The sequence below is a fragment of the Melopsittacus undulatus genome, chromosome 2 (genome assembly GCF_012275295.1).
Source record: "Melopsittacus undulatus isolate bMelUnd1 chromosome 2, bMelUnd1.mat.Z, whole genome shotgun sequence".
Classification (NCBI taxonomy): Eukaryota; Metazoa; Chordata; class Aves; order Psittaciformes; family Psittaculidae; genus Melopsittacus; species Melopsittacus undulatus.
This window is the reverse complement of record NC_047528.1, coordinates 18,921,299-18,938,999: the sequence shown is the minus strand read 5'-3', so window position 1 is coordinate 18,938,999 and position 17,701 is coordinate 18,921,299. Positions and strand designations below refer to the sequence as shown.

The following is a 17,701-nucleotide window of genomic DNA, read 5'->3' as shown; positions in this document are numbered from 1 at the left end:
GAGCTGATGGGGGGAAGGGGTATAAAAAAGGCAGAAGCAAACAGAATGCCTTTTCCCCAGGAGACCAGCAAGCCTGGGGGTTCTTGTCCAAGAAGCGCCTGCCTGTGACTTCCCAGCAGCTTGCCAGGTAGGGAAAGAGCTTGCAGGAGATTGAAGTGTCCCCTTATACTGCCATGCTTGCCTATATGTGTATGTTATGAAGCATTAATTGTCTTAGTACATTTAGAACATAAAAATAAAATTTAAAGAAATCCAAATAGGTAATGATAGGGGTTGAAATGCAGATTAGTGGGCAGGGAGCCTCAGCAACGTATGCAGGCAACAACCCGTTTATGGAGTGTTGATTTCATTTTCATTAGGGCATGCATTGTCATAAGCACATTAAAAAATCATGCAGGGATTGTTTTACCTTTGCTGTTGTGGTGGCAGCAGTATGTCAGCCCTCACAAGCATCACAATAGCAAGTTGACAACCAATAGGCTGTGTTGGGTCATACTTATAGGTTGGGTATTTTTGCTGCAGTGAAGAGCATGGTCAGTTTCAGGTACTGGCAATTTTTTGTTGTTTCACTGGTAGAAGTTGCAGCCATATAAGCAAGATTTTATCAGCACTCAACAGGTCAGCTCTCAAGCTCCTTGGGCAGCAGTCTCTCTGAGGACAATTTTGGGTGCTGAATTTATTAAATACGCACTGTAGTCTGAGTAGTAGTTGCAGAACCTGGCTCTCATCTCAAAGACTAAGCTAAGTCTCCAAAGGCTAAGCTAAGATTTCAGTGGTTAAACACCTGATGCTTATGTTGCTTGCCTTGGTAATAAGTAACAGGGAATGCCAGTAAGCAGTCATGTGCCATTAAATGCAACAGGGTTGTACCAGTTGTACCAGTGCCAGATCCTGTTGAGTGAGGTCATGATAAAGTCCTTGAAGCTGCTGTGCCAGGGTTGGGAAATCAGCCTGTACCTGGGCAAAGAATAGATTTGGTCTGGCTGGGCTCAGACTCCGTGGTGTAGTTATCCACCTGGGAGCAGCCCAGGAAAGCTCCTGCCATTGCCTGGTTGGTGTGGTCAGCAGGCCCTGGGGAGCACATCCTAAACAACACACCTGAAAGTGGCACCTAGAACTGAGCTGAGTTACCCAAAAGTAGTGGTCAAGTGCAGTGAGGAGCAGGTATCCAAGACAGCTGCTCACAGCTGTAAAGAACCTTCTGGGGAAGCTGCACCTTGCTGGAGCAGGAGATGGGGACCAAGCAGGGCTCCCACAGTGTTGGGGAATATGGTTGTAATGCCACCTACATCTGCCTGCAAAAATCTGCAGCTCAACTCAATTACTTGAACATGAGCTGCTGGAGGTGCCCTGGCTGGTTCCCCCTTGTCTCCAGGGGCTGCTTCTGGATGGCACTGGCCTTTGTAGGTCTGGTGTCATACTTGCATGACGCATGGTACATGGAGGTATTTTAGATCCCTTTGTACATCTGAAATCGTCCTGAGTGCCTATGTTTAGGCAACAAAATTTCACCCCAGATTTTTGCAGACAATGATGGCAGCTTTAACACCTGGCTAGCATACAGACACCTCCATTGTAGACATGAAAATTTAGGTGTGGGAATCTAGAGCTGAATCCTGCCCTAAGAGTTACATATTGTATGGAACAATAGGAAATAAAAGTGTAGCCTGGATTGAAGTAAATGTTTATTTTAAATGGTTGGATTTGTAGATATGCAGATGTTGAAAATCGAAATACAGCACTTTAACTAATACTCTGTTGTAGGAATTTAGCCATCCAGATAAAATGGATTAATTTACATCAGTATAAATAAGCAGAGCTGTTTGTGTTTGTAGTTTCAGAGGAAACCTGAGGATGCAGCCTAAAAGACACAATGATTAATCTTGATTGCTAGCATTGGTGATCCTGTGTGTGAATTCCACAAAATCCAGTGTGGATATAGCTTAGACCCTTACTTCTCAGAAATCTTTAAATTCCTTGAGATTTCTGATCAATACTTACAATGCATGAGTCAGTGCATGACATTTTTAGTTTCATCCTATATGAAGTGCATGTATATCTCTACTCTTGTCTGTAGATGTTACCAGTAATAAACCTGGTTTCATTTATAAAGGATTAAACAAGAGAAGGTCATTTGAAGTCAGTGGTGCCGCACCAGTATAAAGGTGGTACAAAATTGTTTCCTCAGAATATTTTCATTGATGTTAAGAATCACACTTATGCTCAAGTGACTGCAATACTGGAGCCTGTGAATTGTGTGCTTGATATTTTACTCCTACTAGTAAGTAGTCACTTGATCAGGTCCTGCCAGAGTAGGTCACTTAGTGGAATGTGAGGTTATCAACCTGGTTTCCTCTGATTTTTGCTAGGAGAGGATTATATTTTCTTATTTATTAGTATTCTTCAATGCAGTTTGTGGACCTAAGCCTAAAAGTACATGTCCTTCAGTGCTGTTTATTGCACAGCAGAGATTAATCCAGCTGTCATTTAGATCACTACAGTAGGTGGAGTGCTGCAGAAGGAAAGCAGTCCTCTCTTTGCAAATGTTATTGCTCAAGATAAGGGTGTAAAAAGCAGATTAGGAGATGACATGTGACATGTCCTTTCCTCAGTCTAAAAGTACAGGATCATGAGATGAACTTTGCCTGACTAGTTATGTAGAGAGTGTGCTCACATTTGTGGCTCTTATGGACAAGATTTTACACAACAAAAGCATAAAATGACTCTCATGAGCTCCTTTCTCAGTCACTGTATATGTGGAGACCCTTTACCTGTGTCCGATTCTGAGGTAAGCACCTTATTTAACCTGTGGTTTTGCTACTCTGACTTCGGAGGGCCTGTGTTTAAGGGACAATTTTGCTGAAGCTTCATTGGTACCAGCCAGGGAGTCTCTTTCTCTTCTGAATTGCTTATACTACTACAATTGGTCCTGAACTAAAATCTGCAGAGGAACTGAAGCATGTCTGAGTGACAGGTGTGACACCATAGAAATTGGAATTTATGCAAGTGCTCTATTTAGAACAGATTTCATGCTGTAAGTGAAATAAGTAAATGTAGAGCAATATATGACATTGCTCATTTTTCATACCTTAATTGCAGTAATCATCTGTTAAAATGCTGACTGTTTAATGACTACCTAGTAGCTAAAGTGCTTTCAGACGGCAAAATTTATCTCCAGCTGTCTTTCAAACAAAAAGTGAAATCTGCCTACTGTATCAGGTGAGCTTCTGAAAAGGGTCATCAGAGTTGTACTGGCCTGGTTGAGAATGGTAGGTGGAGAAGAAGGTGACAGAATTTATGTTGTGTTTCACAGGCATCACTGTTAAAGGCAGATTCTGGGCTTCATGATTTCTTTCAATATGAAAAACCTGAAATGCCTTCATCTGGTTTGAAACAGGTGAACAAAGTATAGCCAGAAACAAAACTATGCCTCTCTTTTTAGGAATACTTATTAGCTTTGAACATCATCAAAAATGTACTTGGGTAGTCTGAAGATATCCTAATAAAGAAGTAGGCTGGCTTTTTTTTTTAACCAACCAACTGAACAAAACTCCAACAGAAAACCAAGCTCAGAATTAGTTCATAATTTGTATGAGAACTTGGGGCAGGGTTCACTTGCTCAGCAATGCTTTGGAATTTGTCATTCATTCCATCAGGCATTTGTGCAAGCTGACACCCAACCCAGAAACACCCATCTTCCTTTCTCAATTTCTTTTCTGTTCTTTATAGAGGAGCCAGGGAAAGCCGAGGAAACACAGAGAACTGGAAATTTAAGGAAAATGTGTATAAAAATTTCTATGTGCAGTATGTTGTTCTCAAAAACTGCAGAGGTTTTGGTAGAAACGTTTACAGCCAAATGCATTGAAAACCTTAATGTTCCCTGTAACAAGTATTACAGTTGAGGCTATTTTATTTCCAAACCTGTTGGACTAGTGCAATTATGACACCTGTGGGCACTAACCTATGCGAGCCAGATGTGCTGTTAAATAGGAACAACATGATCATTTTCCAAGCTTCCTCTCTAAAAAACATAGTTTTTTCCTGTATTTGAGTTGATGTATCTCTGGTCCCAGTCCGTATGAGTGTAACCTGCTACAGCATACAGAAAATGAGCTGTCCCTTTCCAAGTGGATGAGCTTGCTTGGCCAATGGGCAGATGGCTGCACAATCTCTACATCTGACCCAAGTGAGTGTGGGAGTGCGCGGTAGGAGGGAGCACAACTGGCCGTTTGGTATTGGCTTACAGCTACTTGGGATCAGCAAGCAGTCACACTGTAGCCATACTGTTTGTTTTACTCACTGAGCAGAGGTTAAGCAGAGGAATATCGCAGAATGGTTTGGGTTGGAAGGGACCTTAAAGCTCATCCAGTTCCAATCCCCTGCCATGGGCAGGGATGCCCTTCCACTAGATCAGATTGCTCTAAACCCTGTCCAACCCGGCCTTGAACACTGCTAGGGATAGGGTAGCCACAGCTTTTCTGGGGAAATCTAGTGCCTCATCACCTTCATAATGAGGATTTTTTTCTAATATCTGATGTGAATCTACCCTCTTTCAGTTTAAAATTGTTGCCCCATGTCCTGTCACTACAGGTGCTGGTAAAAATCCAGAAACAAAGCATGCTGGTTGAATTATTTTTATTGGTGTTACGTGTAACATCATAGTTGTGAGCAGGAACAAGTCCTTTAACACCAGAGCTGTCTTTTCAAGACATCATTTGTGAATTCAGTGTTTATGTTAGGGCCTGTACGTGCTGCTGAGGTAACAGGTGAATTTTTAGTCCTACTAGTCATGTTTGCCTAAGAGGTGCTGCTAGTTAAGTGTTAACCTTACTCAGCAGAAGCATCACAATGTCTTCCCTTTGGAAAGTTACTCTCTTTGAATTGTCAGTTGCATTTGTTGTGTTTAAGGTAACTGTTTCTTTTTAGCAATGTTAAGTTGATCTGCCATATGAGAAAAGCACAAATGATTAACTGTCAATGATTAGCTTATTTGACTTGTTCACATTTAAAAAGGTTGTTTCTGATGAACACTGGAAGAGGTCCTCATCCCAGGATGAAGAAAAAGCAGATACACAAAAGGTCACACCCAGGAAATGGGGCTCTGGAAAAAGATCTCGGCCCAGGCCTCTCTCAGACTATGGCCAAATGTCGATCAGAAGTTTCTCTATACCAGAAGATGCAGTTGCAGTGGAGTCTCAGGTGACAGACTGCACAGATGGAGAAAATCAGCCAGGATTGGCTCCCATCGGGTCTGCGAACCAAAGCAATACAGTAGGCTGCCACAGAGGGAGAAAAAGAAGACCCATCTCCGTAATAGGTGGGGTCAATTTCTATGGAAGTGGTCCAACAGAAGAGATAGAAGGTCTGCTGACACAAGTAAGATAAGAGATGTGCTCTCTGCAAACTGCAGAAGACCCTTTCACTTCCTTGTCTCTGTCTTCAGCCTAGAAAATAGAACGGATGCTTCCTCTCTTCCTTCCCTTTTGTGAAGCTGACATCATGTACTTACTGCTTTCCTGGTCACTAATTACTTTGTCTTGTTGTTAAACAACAAACCAGCATGGAATAAAACTGATCCTGACTTTGGGATAATCTTTTCTGTACTGTAAATTAATCTTATTTCTTTCTTGGAATGGTCATTCTGTCTCATAGTGGTATGTAAGAGCTTGTTTGTATATAATACAGCTGTGTATTTAGTCTCCTTACAGGATGTAGGGCATGAGGAATGGAGGAGTATAAACTGATATGATAACAACACACTGTTTATTGATCATTTCAGATTATCCAAAATAAGGCACGTTCAAAACCTGTGGCCTTAGCTGTTGTGTTCAAAATCTTGGTAGTGGCATAGCAAGGATACTTAAACTAATAAGGACATTGCTTAAGAAAATTGGTGATAAATGATAAATTAATTAAATAAAAAATCTAAAGAAAACTGGCAATATGAATAAAATGTCTGTTTATGTACTACTAAATTGACCTGATGGAATGAATGGAAGCCTGTAGGAAAACAGCATGTGGTTGAGTTGGCACTTGATCAGTTCCTATATACTAACCTGCCATCTCTTTTGGCTTAGGTGAGAAAGTGATTTTTTTCCCCCCAGATCTTTGAAAACTCATGGGAATATTTGAAAAGTGTAATGCTAATTCCTTCCTTGTTGTGTTTTGTTTTGGTCTGGCAGCTCAGGCGAGAGAAAAACGTTTTCAAACAACATGAAATCACTGGTTTTATAACATAGTGTTGAGACATAGTTCATTAAAGAACCATCCCTGATGTTTCTGATTACTTAATAGAAGGCCTATGAACAGTAACAACTGAAAGATAAGACCTAAAGATAAGGTTCTCCGCCATTCATGTGCTGAGGTCTGCCTGTTTAATGTTGAATGTTTATGCAAGGCCATTCAGCCTGGCTAATGTGGAGTTGTTCAGGGTTGACATAAAATTAAACTCAATTTGCAAAAAAAGCAGGGATAGATCTTCTGATCATAATTAAGCAAATTAATCTAAAGAAAATGTCTTCTAGATAAAGTTACAAGTAAACTTAATATTACCTCTTTTTAATGAGGCTCTTGGGAACTTAGGAGCAGAGGATCATTTAGACAATTACTTTTGTCTTGTAAAATAATGTTTATTTTATTAAAAAGTAATACATTTATTTTAAGTCAGCAAATGTCCCAGGAAATCAACACAACTTCCAGCCATAGTGTCTCTGGTTGTTCTTTCGCCTTGGGTTTCCCTTGAGATATGTATTTATGACACCAGCAGGCATTGCACAGGCTGTTTTCAAAGCAGTTAGATCCCAGAGTGTTTGATCACAGAGTATATTCATCTTGTAACAAAAATCTTTATAGAACTTGTCTGATCATAACAGAAGCCTAAGGAGTTTTAATACAACAGAGACCAGTAATGTAAGAAAATATTTTCTATGATCCTGGTAGATATGGTATACAGTGTTTAAGCAATGTCACTTCAAAGTGCCCCTGTAATTAGCTGGACTATCTGAAGAAATCTTACTTCATACCTAAGTTTTCCTCCTTGAAGTTCCTGGTAGCTTTACTAATACTGGCTTTTCCTGTGTTCTCTGTAGCCTGTAACACGGCCACCCGTTCCAGCGCACCAGGTACCCCCTTACAAAGCTGTTTCAGCAAGATTCCGGCCGCTCACCTTTTCACAAAGTACCCCAATTGGCCTGGACCGCGTTGGGCGGAGGCGGCAGATGAGAACATCTAATGGTAAGATGGGCAAGTCTTTTTAACTTTCTAGATCTCAACTTCATGCTCCAGCTTGGTCAGGAAGTGCATTAGAGTGTGAAACACAAAAGGGTGCAAACCAAATTGGTGACAAAGTAGCACCCAGCTAAGTTTTGTGAGTTTCTCATTAGAAGCTGCTATGTTCATGTAAAACTTGTTTTTCACACCTGTTTGACATTACTGTGGTTTATTCTTCTGTACCACTTATACGCTCATATTTTCCACTCTCTATTCACATACTTCCCTGAACATAATAGAATATGAAGGAAGGAAGGTCTGATATGCTTGAATTCATACCCACAGTCACACCACACATGTATTTCTAATTTTCTGTTTGCCATGCATTCAGCTTAACTACCTTGACAGTCAAGCCTTCAGTAATCAAGAAACTTGTGTCAGAGAACTGTATGCAGGGAGCTGAGCCAGTGTTCTGGTACATGACAGACTGGTTCTTGGAAAACATTGCTTTTTTTAGAAGCACTACCCTTTATCAGACTCTCTGAGGTGCACTGTGTATTTTTTGCTGTAATTGTTTACAATTGGAGTACAAGGCTATCTTCAGTTAACAGAAAGTGTTATGTAGTGTTAGTGGAATGTTTCTTGGACCAGAAGAACCTGGGTTAATACCATTTGTGTTTTTTCACACTGCTGTAAACATAATCTGAACAGTTTACTCATGTTTCACTGGCAAGGGTTGTAAATAAAAGCAAAATTTTCACTTTATATACTTCACTGTTAATAGTGAACAAAACACTACTGGGAATCTTCATTCTGCCTTTCTGCGGAAAGAATAAGTAAAGGTGTCTGGATTGGGGCTTGCCATGACTGAGGTAGGAAACAACAAATAGCATTTTCAATGTTTTGTTATTAAAACTATACATACGTTTGTACATCTACATATGCCAATATACACACAAGTCAGTATTGGCTTTTATAGTTCTAAGCTAAGTTTTAGCTGCAATAATGCCTGATTTCTGCTCAAAAAAATCCCTCAACTACAAATTACTTTATGTAAGAACATGTTAAAAATGCGTTTTCCAATCTTTAGTAGAGCGCAACAGTTTTCTTCAGGAGATGCTCTGCAAGGAACAGACTTGAGAACTTTGAACTACAGCAGTGAGATACATTATGTATACTATATTAGTATTTTCCTTTAATTTATATTGTAGTAAAATATTGGGAACTACTTTGAAAACCATAGCTAGAGTGTGTCCTTGCTGTGCATATCTCAGTTTACTTAATGATCCAGACTAGACATCAAGGTAAATTAACATCTAATGCTGTGACCTTTGCTGGGATTACATACTATCTCAGTCCCTGATTCCAGAAGAGAATAACACTCAAAGAATAACAGGTTTGTCATGAGCTAGTTTTGGAAAAAAGTGACTCTGTACGTATCACAGAGAAGGATATATTTTTCTATATTTAGTTCTTCTTTCATTTCATGTTTAGAAACCACATGAAATACTACCAGTTACTTAGACAACTGCCTGAGAGCATTCCAGGCATTTAGCTTTCAAATAATTGGCCTCCTAAACATAAGCATCAGGATGACAAATACAAAAAGCAAGATTCTGGCCACTTTTGAAGACAATGAATTCAAAGCAAGATTAGTTATTCTAGATGTCACTTTATGACTCATTGCATAAATATAAAAGTTGAGCAGGAAAAGCTTCTGAAATCAAAACCTTGCGGACAAGTGGGGAATATCATCGACTTTGCAGTTTGAAAGCAGTTGCAAAGATCTGTTAAGTAGCTCCAGCAAAAAATAATGACATGACTACTGTCACACATTCTGATTGCTTTCCTTTTTCTCTTAAATTCACAAGGCATTTCCTTGTCTTTGAACATGTGAGGGTTTTTTGTTTGCTCATATACAGTGAAATTTGATAGCACAAAAGCCCTTTGTTACAGAAAGAAATTCTAAACGCAAGCACTGCAAACTAGTGATGTCTTTTTTTAGTTACTTGCTAAAGCCTAATACGTTGCATGTCTACTTTTATAACAATGGCAGATAGAACTGGAGATGTACATTTTTAGAAAAACAACAGTTACAAGACAGTAAATTGTCATACTGTATGAGACAGAGTTAACGACCAGCCAAGATGTAAGGGAAACTTCCCTTGGGACTTACATTGCTACTCTTCCCCTAGAACAATTTTTATAATATCTTAAAAGCAAACCCGTTTTTCTGCATGTGCAACTTGAATTTGGCTAATTTGATTGAGCTCCTTTAGACAGGCTCAGGTCTGAGTAGATGGGGTGGGATTCAGTGCAAGTCTAAGTCACCTAAATTTAGTCTAAATGTAGGTAACTACATAAGAGTTAAACATTGGAATGCCCATTAGAGGCACTAGAGGACTAGGGCTTGATTCAGTTTCCCACCCCAGGGTCCAGTGCTGTGTGGGGTACCTGAGCATCTGCCTGCAGCTGGCAGAAATGACAGAGAACCTATGAGAGAACTATTCCTTTCTTCAGTGACAGCTGGAGGCCAGGAGGATATCCAAAATACTTTAAATGGCACTAAACATCTACATTTAAACAACTGATCTGAGGCTCTAGCCATTACAGTCAATGAAAGAGTAGGAACTGCCTTTAGATGCAATGTATTGCTCCCCGAGCTGGAGCATAACCAGTATATAACCATTGTGCAATACTGTATAGAAATAAGAGAAAATATTGTACCAGTAAAAGCGGGTATCTAATGTATTAAAGAAAATAAGAACCAAATCAGATAAGCAAATTGATTGTATCATCAAGTGTCACATGATCCATGAACTGGGATGCCATGCCTAAACGAGAAACAGTATAGTGACAGAATTACATTATGAACCACTTGAGATCACCAGGGCAGTGACAGCAAATGTGCAAACCAAGGAACCAGGGAAGTTTCAAAGGCAGCAAGCACAGTCATAAAAGAAGGTTTAAATTGCTGCGGTGTGGGTTAAGAGTTGTTCTTGAATTGTTCCTGAGCTGGATCACACATAAGAGCTACTCTGTAAGAGTGGAATGTTTCTCTATGGATTTCCCAGGTAATTTAGGTGACCTTTGCTGGAAGAAACAGGTAATTTAGGATGCTGTTCATTGACTAAATACAGACAGATAATGAATCTTGGCTGCTGTGTCCATAATGTACGCTGAGCAAATAACCTTGCAGGAGTGAGAACAGTAAAAAAAAAAAAAATTAAATGGTACATGTTTTAATTTAAAAAAGGGAAAGTGAATAAAAGTGAGAAATCGTTTATGTAACAAAGGAATTTAAAGGAGCAGAAAAAGGTGCTGAATGCTTGCAGGCAGCATGGAGAGTATTCAAGGACAGCACAGGAGATGCTTAGAACAAATTCATGTCACCTGTCTAAAACAGAATTTGGAAACACCAGAAAAGGGTTCTGTCATTAAACACATGGGAAAGGAATCTGTCAGAAGAAAAAAAGGCATCCTTCAGGTTGTTGAATTGCATCTGAATAGAAAAAAAACCCAAGCCTATAGCAATTTTGATGCAAAGCTACAGGAATATAGAAGCAGTTTGCTAAAGATATAAGAAGGAAGATCCTCTCATGCTTTAACAAGTGAGTAGGTACTAAGTAAAGGAGAGGAGGAAAGTGATTGGTTTCCGTGAAGAGAGCTCATGCATGGAGCCAGATGTTCAGTGTCTTCACAAATAATGAGGGAGGGGAGTACAGAATTAAATTATAATTCTTGCTTGTGTGTAAATTATTCATGGTAGTGGAAGCACAAGCTGCTTGAACAGAGTTGCAGGAGGATTTTATAATGCTGAGGCAAAATGCGCTGCACTGGCAGCACGTGAATTCAGTGTTGATAAAGGCAAGGTAGTGCACATGGAGGAACGTGAGCCTGGTATGCTTGTAGAGGAATGGACTTTGAGCTGGATATTGTCATTCATGAAGAGATCTTGCAATCCTAACAGACAATTAAAGTGTCAGTTCAGTGCATAGTAACAGTCAAAACAGTAAATAAAAGGGCAAGAATTTGTAGGAAGGGAATAGAGGACAAAACAGAAAGCCCAATTGTGCCACTGATGTGGCATGTGGGGGCCATCTCCCTGTTGTTCCTTTCTACCTCAAAAGTCATCTTTTACAGGGAATGACATAAAGGCAAAAGGACAAGAAAACCTACTCAGCGCTTCTGTGTGAAGAATGATTAATGCAGCCACGGCTCTGCAGCTTGGCAAAAAGGGCAGTAGGGAAATAAAAGTCTGATTGGCATTGGAAAAGTGAACAGATAATAGTGGTTGTTTCCAATAATGTAATAACCGAAGGGCATCAAATGAAATAATGAGATAGCAAGTTCAAAATAAAAGGCAGTTTTCACACTCTAAAAAAATTAAACAATGAAAGTAATTGCTACACATGATATTTCACATCCCGAAAGTTTACAGAAATTCAAAGAGGGGTTTGAAAGATGTGGTTCATTAAACACAAAGATATCACTTCTGCCCCAGGAGGGATCTGACTCTGATCTACAGATAGCCGAAACTTAGGGAAGTACATCAGAGAAAGGCCATTACATGCCTCATCTATTTTTATGTTCTTCCCTGGACATCTACTGGCTGCTGTCAGAGCAGTGGGTGAGGGGACCTTTGGTTGCCCCAGGGTGGAGTGTCCTGTGGTGCCAGAGGGGTATCTAGACCTGGATGTTCTTGAGGTGGGTAAACTAGCTGCTAGTGTTAGTATGTGCTACCCACAGCCTTTTCAGAGTGCCCTGAGCAGTGGGTAAGTGAGCTCAGCATGCACTTGGACAGGGTCACTGTGGGCTGCCACTACAAAGGACAGCCTGCGCTGCCTCCTGTCCCTGCCTGATCCCTCAAGGAAATGAAGCCGCCACCAGCTCAGCCCAAACGAGTACTTTTGTGGTGGTTCAGTTGGCTGCACAGTTGGTAGATGAAGAGATCCACCCTCCCCAGCAGCATCCCATGGTGGCACTGGGTTAGTCACCAGGCAAAAGCACACAGAATTCAAACCGAATGACTGTTCTTCAAAGATAATTTTTAAGAGCTGTGTGGGATTTGAGCTCATTTTCCTTTGGCAGTTCAGCTGGTTTTACCTTGTGGGTAGGGGTTTGACATGGTTGTGCTCTGGCTCATTAAAAGTGTGAAGTCTTCACTTGCAGGTCCCATGAGTGGTTTGAGTTGGAAGGGACCTTAAAGATCATCAGCACTTCAATGTTACTTCTGTTTCCTGGGTTGTTTGGGCTTTTTTTTTACTGATTTGTGCTCAGAAAACTGTGTATAAACATAGTATGTAGTAGCTTCCTTTTACTGTGCTATCCAACAAGTGTTCTTGCAACAAGAAAAAATAGGGGTAGTCAGAAGAGGATTCCTATCAGCCTCCTGTAGTGCAGCCCAGTCTGGACTTTTGTAGGAAGATGGCATTAGCATTGCAGGGCGATGTTTGGCCTTTCCTTCTCTGTCTAGGCAGTGCTAGGGGAACCCATGTGATTTCAGTGGGTGTTGAGAGGTCACTGTGTGCAGAAATGCCTCCAGGGTTTTGTGAACACATCCCTAGGGAGGCAGTTCCCTGTTACAGGCTGAGCTGAGCAATGCAGTTTGCAGGTAAAGAGTGAGCCATAAAGAAAATGGAGCTTTCCAAGACGTAAATGCAGTGCTGTGTACAAGCACAGATTGCAGCAGGCTTTGCACTCTGCTGATGGAGCAGCTCCTGTCATTGCTTCCAGCTCACTAACTGATCCAGCAGAACAACACAGATGTGAGGGTGGTAAATGCTGGCCCATGGTGAATGAATGGGGTTGTGCTCTGGCTGGGTCAGTCCCAGTGAAAGCTGGACTCTTTGGGTGCTTTCCTGCTTCATTCCCTGTTTTCTGGAGCAGCTGAATTAAGTTTGTAGTTTCAGGAAGAAAATGTCTCTGTCCTCCCCTCTGTTCCTGAGAGCAGCCTGCTGCAGCCTTAACACTTTAGCTGCTTGTGCCCTAAATAATGATACAGCGTTTGCCTGTGAAGCAAGAGAAGTTTTAATAACTAAGCAAAAAGTACCTTCATTGTTTACTTCTGCTGGAATTTTAACCCACATAATATAACACAGAGAGACCAATACCCCTAACAGTGTTGTAACACAAGGAACTCCCAGCTCCCGTCCAAATAGTCCTTTCCTTTGAATTGCAGTCATTTGAATATAGATTGAAATCACATTAAGCTGCTGTAATGAAAAACAAATGCACTCCTTGGCTGGCTGCGTTGGAGACGCCGGGGCTCTCTGGGAGCGGCACAGGCGGCTGCAGGCACAGCGCCGGGGCCCAGCAACCAGCGTTTTGTTTCTTTTCTGGAACTTCCTCCCTAAGGGCACCCCATGATTTCAGAGCGCTCGCGGCCAGCCCGAGCGCGCCGCTGGCAGTTCCCGGCTGGGCTCGGCGGCGCAGGCACGGCCGGCATCCCAGCGCACCGCACTGTGCCTGCCGCTGCGGGTAGCTCCGAGCCTTTGTCATCCTCCGCCAGCCCTCCAGGACCCAGCATCACCTGTTAGAGGTCAGACCCTTGCCTGGGGTTGAGCCAGACTGCAGCATGGTGGCGCGGGGGGGAATGGCCCGGTTTTGGAGTCTGGAGAGCCTTCAGATGGGTACGTATGAGGATAACATGCTCTCTCGCGTGCTGATTTTAGTGTTTTTAGAGTGAACTGGTAAACTGTGGCAGGCAGGGGGCCTGATTCTGATCGTGCTTATACTGTGTCACAGGAGTCTGCAGCCTTACAGTGGTGACAAAGCCACTAGGAGATCAGAATTAGTCCCAGGCTGTTAAGTTTTTGCATCCTGTTGGTGCGATAAGAAAGTCCACCCCTACCTCTGATATTTCTGTCTGTAAACAATAGAGAACTAGGTGTGGAATGCAAGTGACTGATTTTCACTTGAGTCTAACTATGAAGACAATGTAAGTTTGTTGGTTTGGTACAGAATAATGAACAGTTATCGGTCCCCAGATTGCACTCTTTTTTCATCTGGAGCCAAGTGAATTAGGTTACTTTGGTGCACTCTTGTTACTGGAACAAACCATCAGGCAGTACTGATAGTACAGCAGAGATGTATAAATGATCACTGGGATTAATTTTTTGGTGTTGTTTTATAGGCTGAAAATTGATGCAATTAATTATTTATTTGCAGGTTGGGGTTTTTTATAAAGCAGTTTCAGTAAGTTTCACAAGATGTGTTTTAAAAGTTTGTCAGCGCTCCCATTTATGAGTCTGTAGGGAAAAAAGAATCTTCTTTTTTAAAATAGAGATCCTGCATCCTTTCTGGTTAGACAGGTTATACCATTATTATGAGTTTATATTTAAAATGCTAGAGAGTAGAACAGAACAGTCAAATAGATATGTTCTGTTACATCAAGGCTATGCTGTATTTTTCCACTTTTGAAAGAAAAAAAATCTTACAAGTCTTTTAGTGAATGTGTGCAGTAATCAGTTTTGATGTCTCTTATGAATTAATACCCAAATGATCAAAGATGCTAATGATGGTATAAGTGCCCATAAAGAGGGGGTTAAGGGGTTTCTCCCTGTAAGGTAAATAATGGATAGGCAGGAGCGTGCCTGTTCGTTATGTAGGTGTGTGGAGTAAAGCCAGAAGACATCTCTGTGACTCACCTATCCGGAGCCCAGAGTGCAGCAGGCAGGTGGTACTCAGTCTTGAAGCAGGGCAGAGAAGAGGCAGGTCAGGGCCCTGCTGCTCAGCCTTGCTGCTAGGTGCAAGTGACAAGTTTGATATCTCTACTTAAAGGCCCTTTACCGCGCACTGTGTAGCAAGAGAGATGCTCTGCAACCTACCTGGGACACACTAACCATTAGAAAAGGAGCTCAGTGCTCCTATTATTATTATTATCATTGTTGTTGTTATTGTTAATTTTATTCAGATTTTTGAGCATTGTATGATTTTCAGCCTTTCTAGTTATTCACTACTTGAGACTGCCTTAGGAATAAATCCTTAGGGACAAATTAGCAAGGATCAGAGGGTGCATTCAAGCATTGGACCACTGGTTGTGAACACTTCTTGGTTACCAGCTCTTCCCCTGCTCTGTTTGACATTACAGCTGGCTTTGAAAGGCAAACCTACTCTGAAAGGGCCTAGCACTGAGCAGTGTGGGTATGAGTCAGTCAGTATTACTTGGTCCTGAGGTCAGACCCCAGTCCTCTTCATCTGCCAGAACAGAGATGTTCACCAAAAGGATCTATCACCCAGTGATGTACCCCAAATGGGTTTTATAGTTTTATATAGTAACTGCAGATTTACATGTGCAGTGACAGTCACATGACATTTCTCTTGGTTTATGTTGCTATGTAATAAGATGAAGCCCATCTTAGTTCTGGCCTCTCTTTCCTTACAAAGCTGCCTCTTTGGTCAGAAGATGCACCACTATCAAACCAAGACTGTCTCTGTGATTTGAGGCAATTAGAACAAGTGTTTTCTCAGGCAGTCCAGGCTCTTTTTCTCTCTGGGGGATACCCTGCAGATACCTTGGTGCTGCCAGAACCTCCGCCAGCGTGTGAGAGAGGTGGTGGCAGCCAGCTCAGAGGAGCATTGAGGTTCTGGGTTCCTGCAGGGATGTGATGATGTGACAGAACCCAGCCTGGGACTGACAGTAGCCCCCTCTGCCTGTTCATTGGAGCTCTCTGATCTGCCACATGGGAAATGGCATTGAGACCTCCCAGCTGATTCATGTTGTTGGAGATTTCCTCTAGGTAAAAAATTAACAAATAATGGTTGTAGTTCTGGGTTTTGCACACAAAAAGGGGAATTTCTAAGTTTCATCAGAGAAAATTCCAAAGAAGAGTGAAAAGTATTCAGTGGTGGAAAAGTGTCTTTCCTGAGAGCCCTGCTGTTCTTTGCTTGTGCTGTTATTGTTATATTATGACAAAAAAAGCAACCTCTCAGCGATTCCTCCTGCATTGTTTTTTTTGGAGGAATCATAAAAATGATGAAGCAAACAGCTGTTGCATCTTTGTTTTAGTTGCTGCAGATGGTGGGACTGAATCTTCAGCCTTAGTGGATGACAATGGCAGTGAGGAAGATTACAGTTATGAGGAGCTCTGCCAAGCCACTCCCAGGTACCTGCAGCCTGGAGGGGAACAGCTAGCAATTAATGAGGTAATATCCTGGGCTTTGCATTGCTATAATGATGGGGCTGGGGGTGTTTTCCACATATCTCGTGTTTCATATTAATAAAAACTGGAATGGCAATAGCCAGTGTAGCGAAGTATCCAGCAGCTATGGTGTCCCGTCTCTGGCAGGGCCCATGGACTGATGCCAGGGGAGGAGCACAGTGACTAGTACTTCATTGGGAATGTAACTTGTTAGCCTATGTAACTGCTCTGGATTAGGACTCTTAATTGTTCCCCCAAATAAATATATGCCTGGATTTCTGAAAATCCAGAATTTTAGTTTTATCCTGTAACAGGAGTAATCATGGGCACTCTGTGGAGGTGTTTTGATCTTTTAGTAGTTCACAGTTAGCTGTTTATCACTTGTCCTTCACAACCTCTTTTTTTTTCCCCATCTCAGCTGATAAGTGATGGCAGCATTGTCTATGCAGAAGCTCTCTGGGACCATGTGACTATGGATGATCAAGAGCTGGGCTTCAAAGCTGGAGATGTCATTAGAGTTCTAGAAGCTTCCAACAAAGACTGGTGGTGGGGAAGAAATGAGGATAAGGAAGCCTGGTTTCCAGCGAGCTTTGTCAGGGTGAGTAATTGTCTTACAGAAGTGATTCTCTGCATCTTTGTATCTGAACATCAGTGGTGTAACTTCTTATGACTTCACAAGGAAAAAAGCCATAGAGAATCACACCCCAAGATTCCTTAGCTCCTTTCACACCTTTTAATCTGGCTTCTTCCTTTGTATGGTCCTTTTGTAACCAAAGGAATTTCTCAAGCAGAAATGAGGGCAGCAGAAAGCTCAACTGGGAGCAATCAGTCTATACAGAAAGGACACATCATCTTTCACAGGCGAGTGGGGAAAGCTGTGCTGCAGGGATTTCTTGGTAAAATAGGGCTTAATTTATTATCACAACATTCTGTAGGAATCTGGTTCACAGTCTGAACTCCCCTGTTAGACCTCAATCAGATTAATGACAGTGTAACTTGTAAAATTTAACCATGTTTTAGAGATTAATGTAAAATACTTTTTGAGAGCCTGTAATGAAGCTTGAGCCACACTGGATAAAGTTCTACATAAAGCACAAGAGATGGTTCCTGCCTTTGCCTTTCCGTACTCTCCAGTCAATATGGGCAATCAGACAAAGTCGGAAAAGGAGGTGCTGTTATCCATACTGTGTAGGTGGGGAACTGGGGCAGAGGGAGACTAGTTAAGAGTGTTTGAGTTGCCTACTTTTGTAATTTTTACTCATATGCTGGCTTGGCTAAAATAACACATAAACTATGAATGAGGGTCAGAAATAAGTTCAACTCTGAAAAATAACAGGCAACACATTTCC

At 41.6% G+C, this 17,701-nt stretch overlaps 1 protein-coding gene across 1 annotated transcript in view; it reads left to right on the top strand.

Moving 5' to 3' along the window:
- The window catches only part of SPATA13 (spermatogenesis associated 13), a 46,270-nt gene that overhangs the window by 11,701 nt on the left and 16,868 nt on the right, over positions 1-17,701 (top strand). The window contains exons 3-6 of the mRNA XM_034074536.1: positions 5,014-5,376; positions 7,089-7,233; positions 16,220-16,356; positions 16,771-16,950. Of these exons, the coding sequence (XP_033930427.1) occupies positions 5,014-5,376; positions 7,089-7,233; positions 16,220-16,356; positions 16,771-16,950 (825 nt within the window). The remainder of the gene's footprint in view (positions 1-5,013; positions 5,377-7,088; positions 7,234-16,219; positions 16,357-16,770; positions 16,951-17,701) is intronic.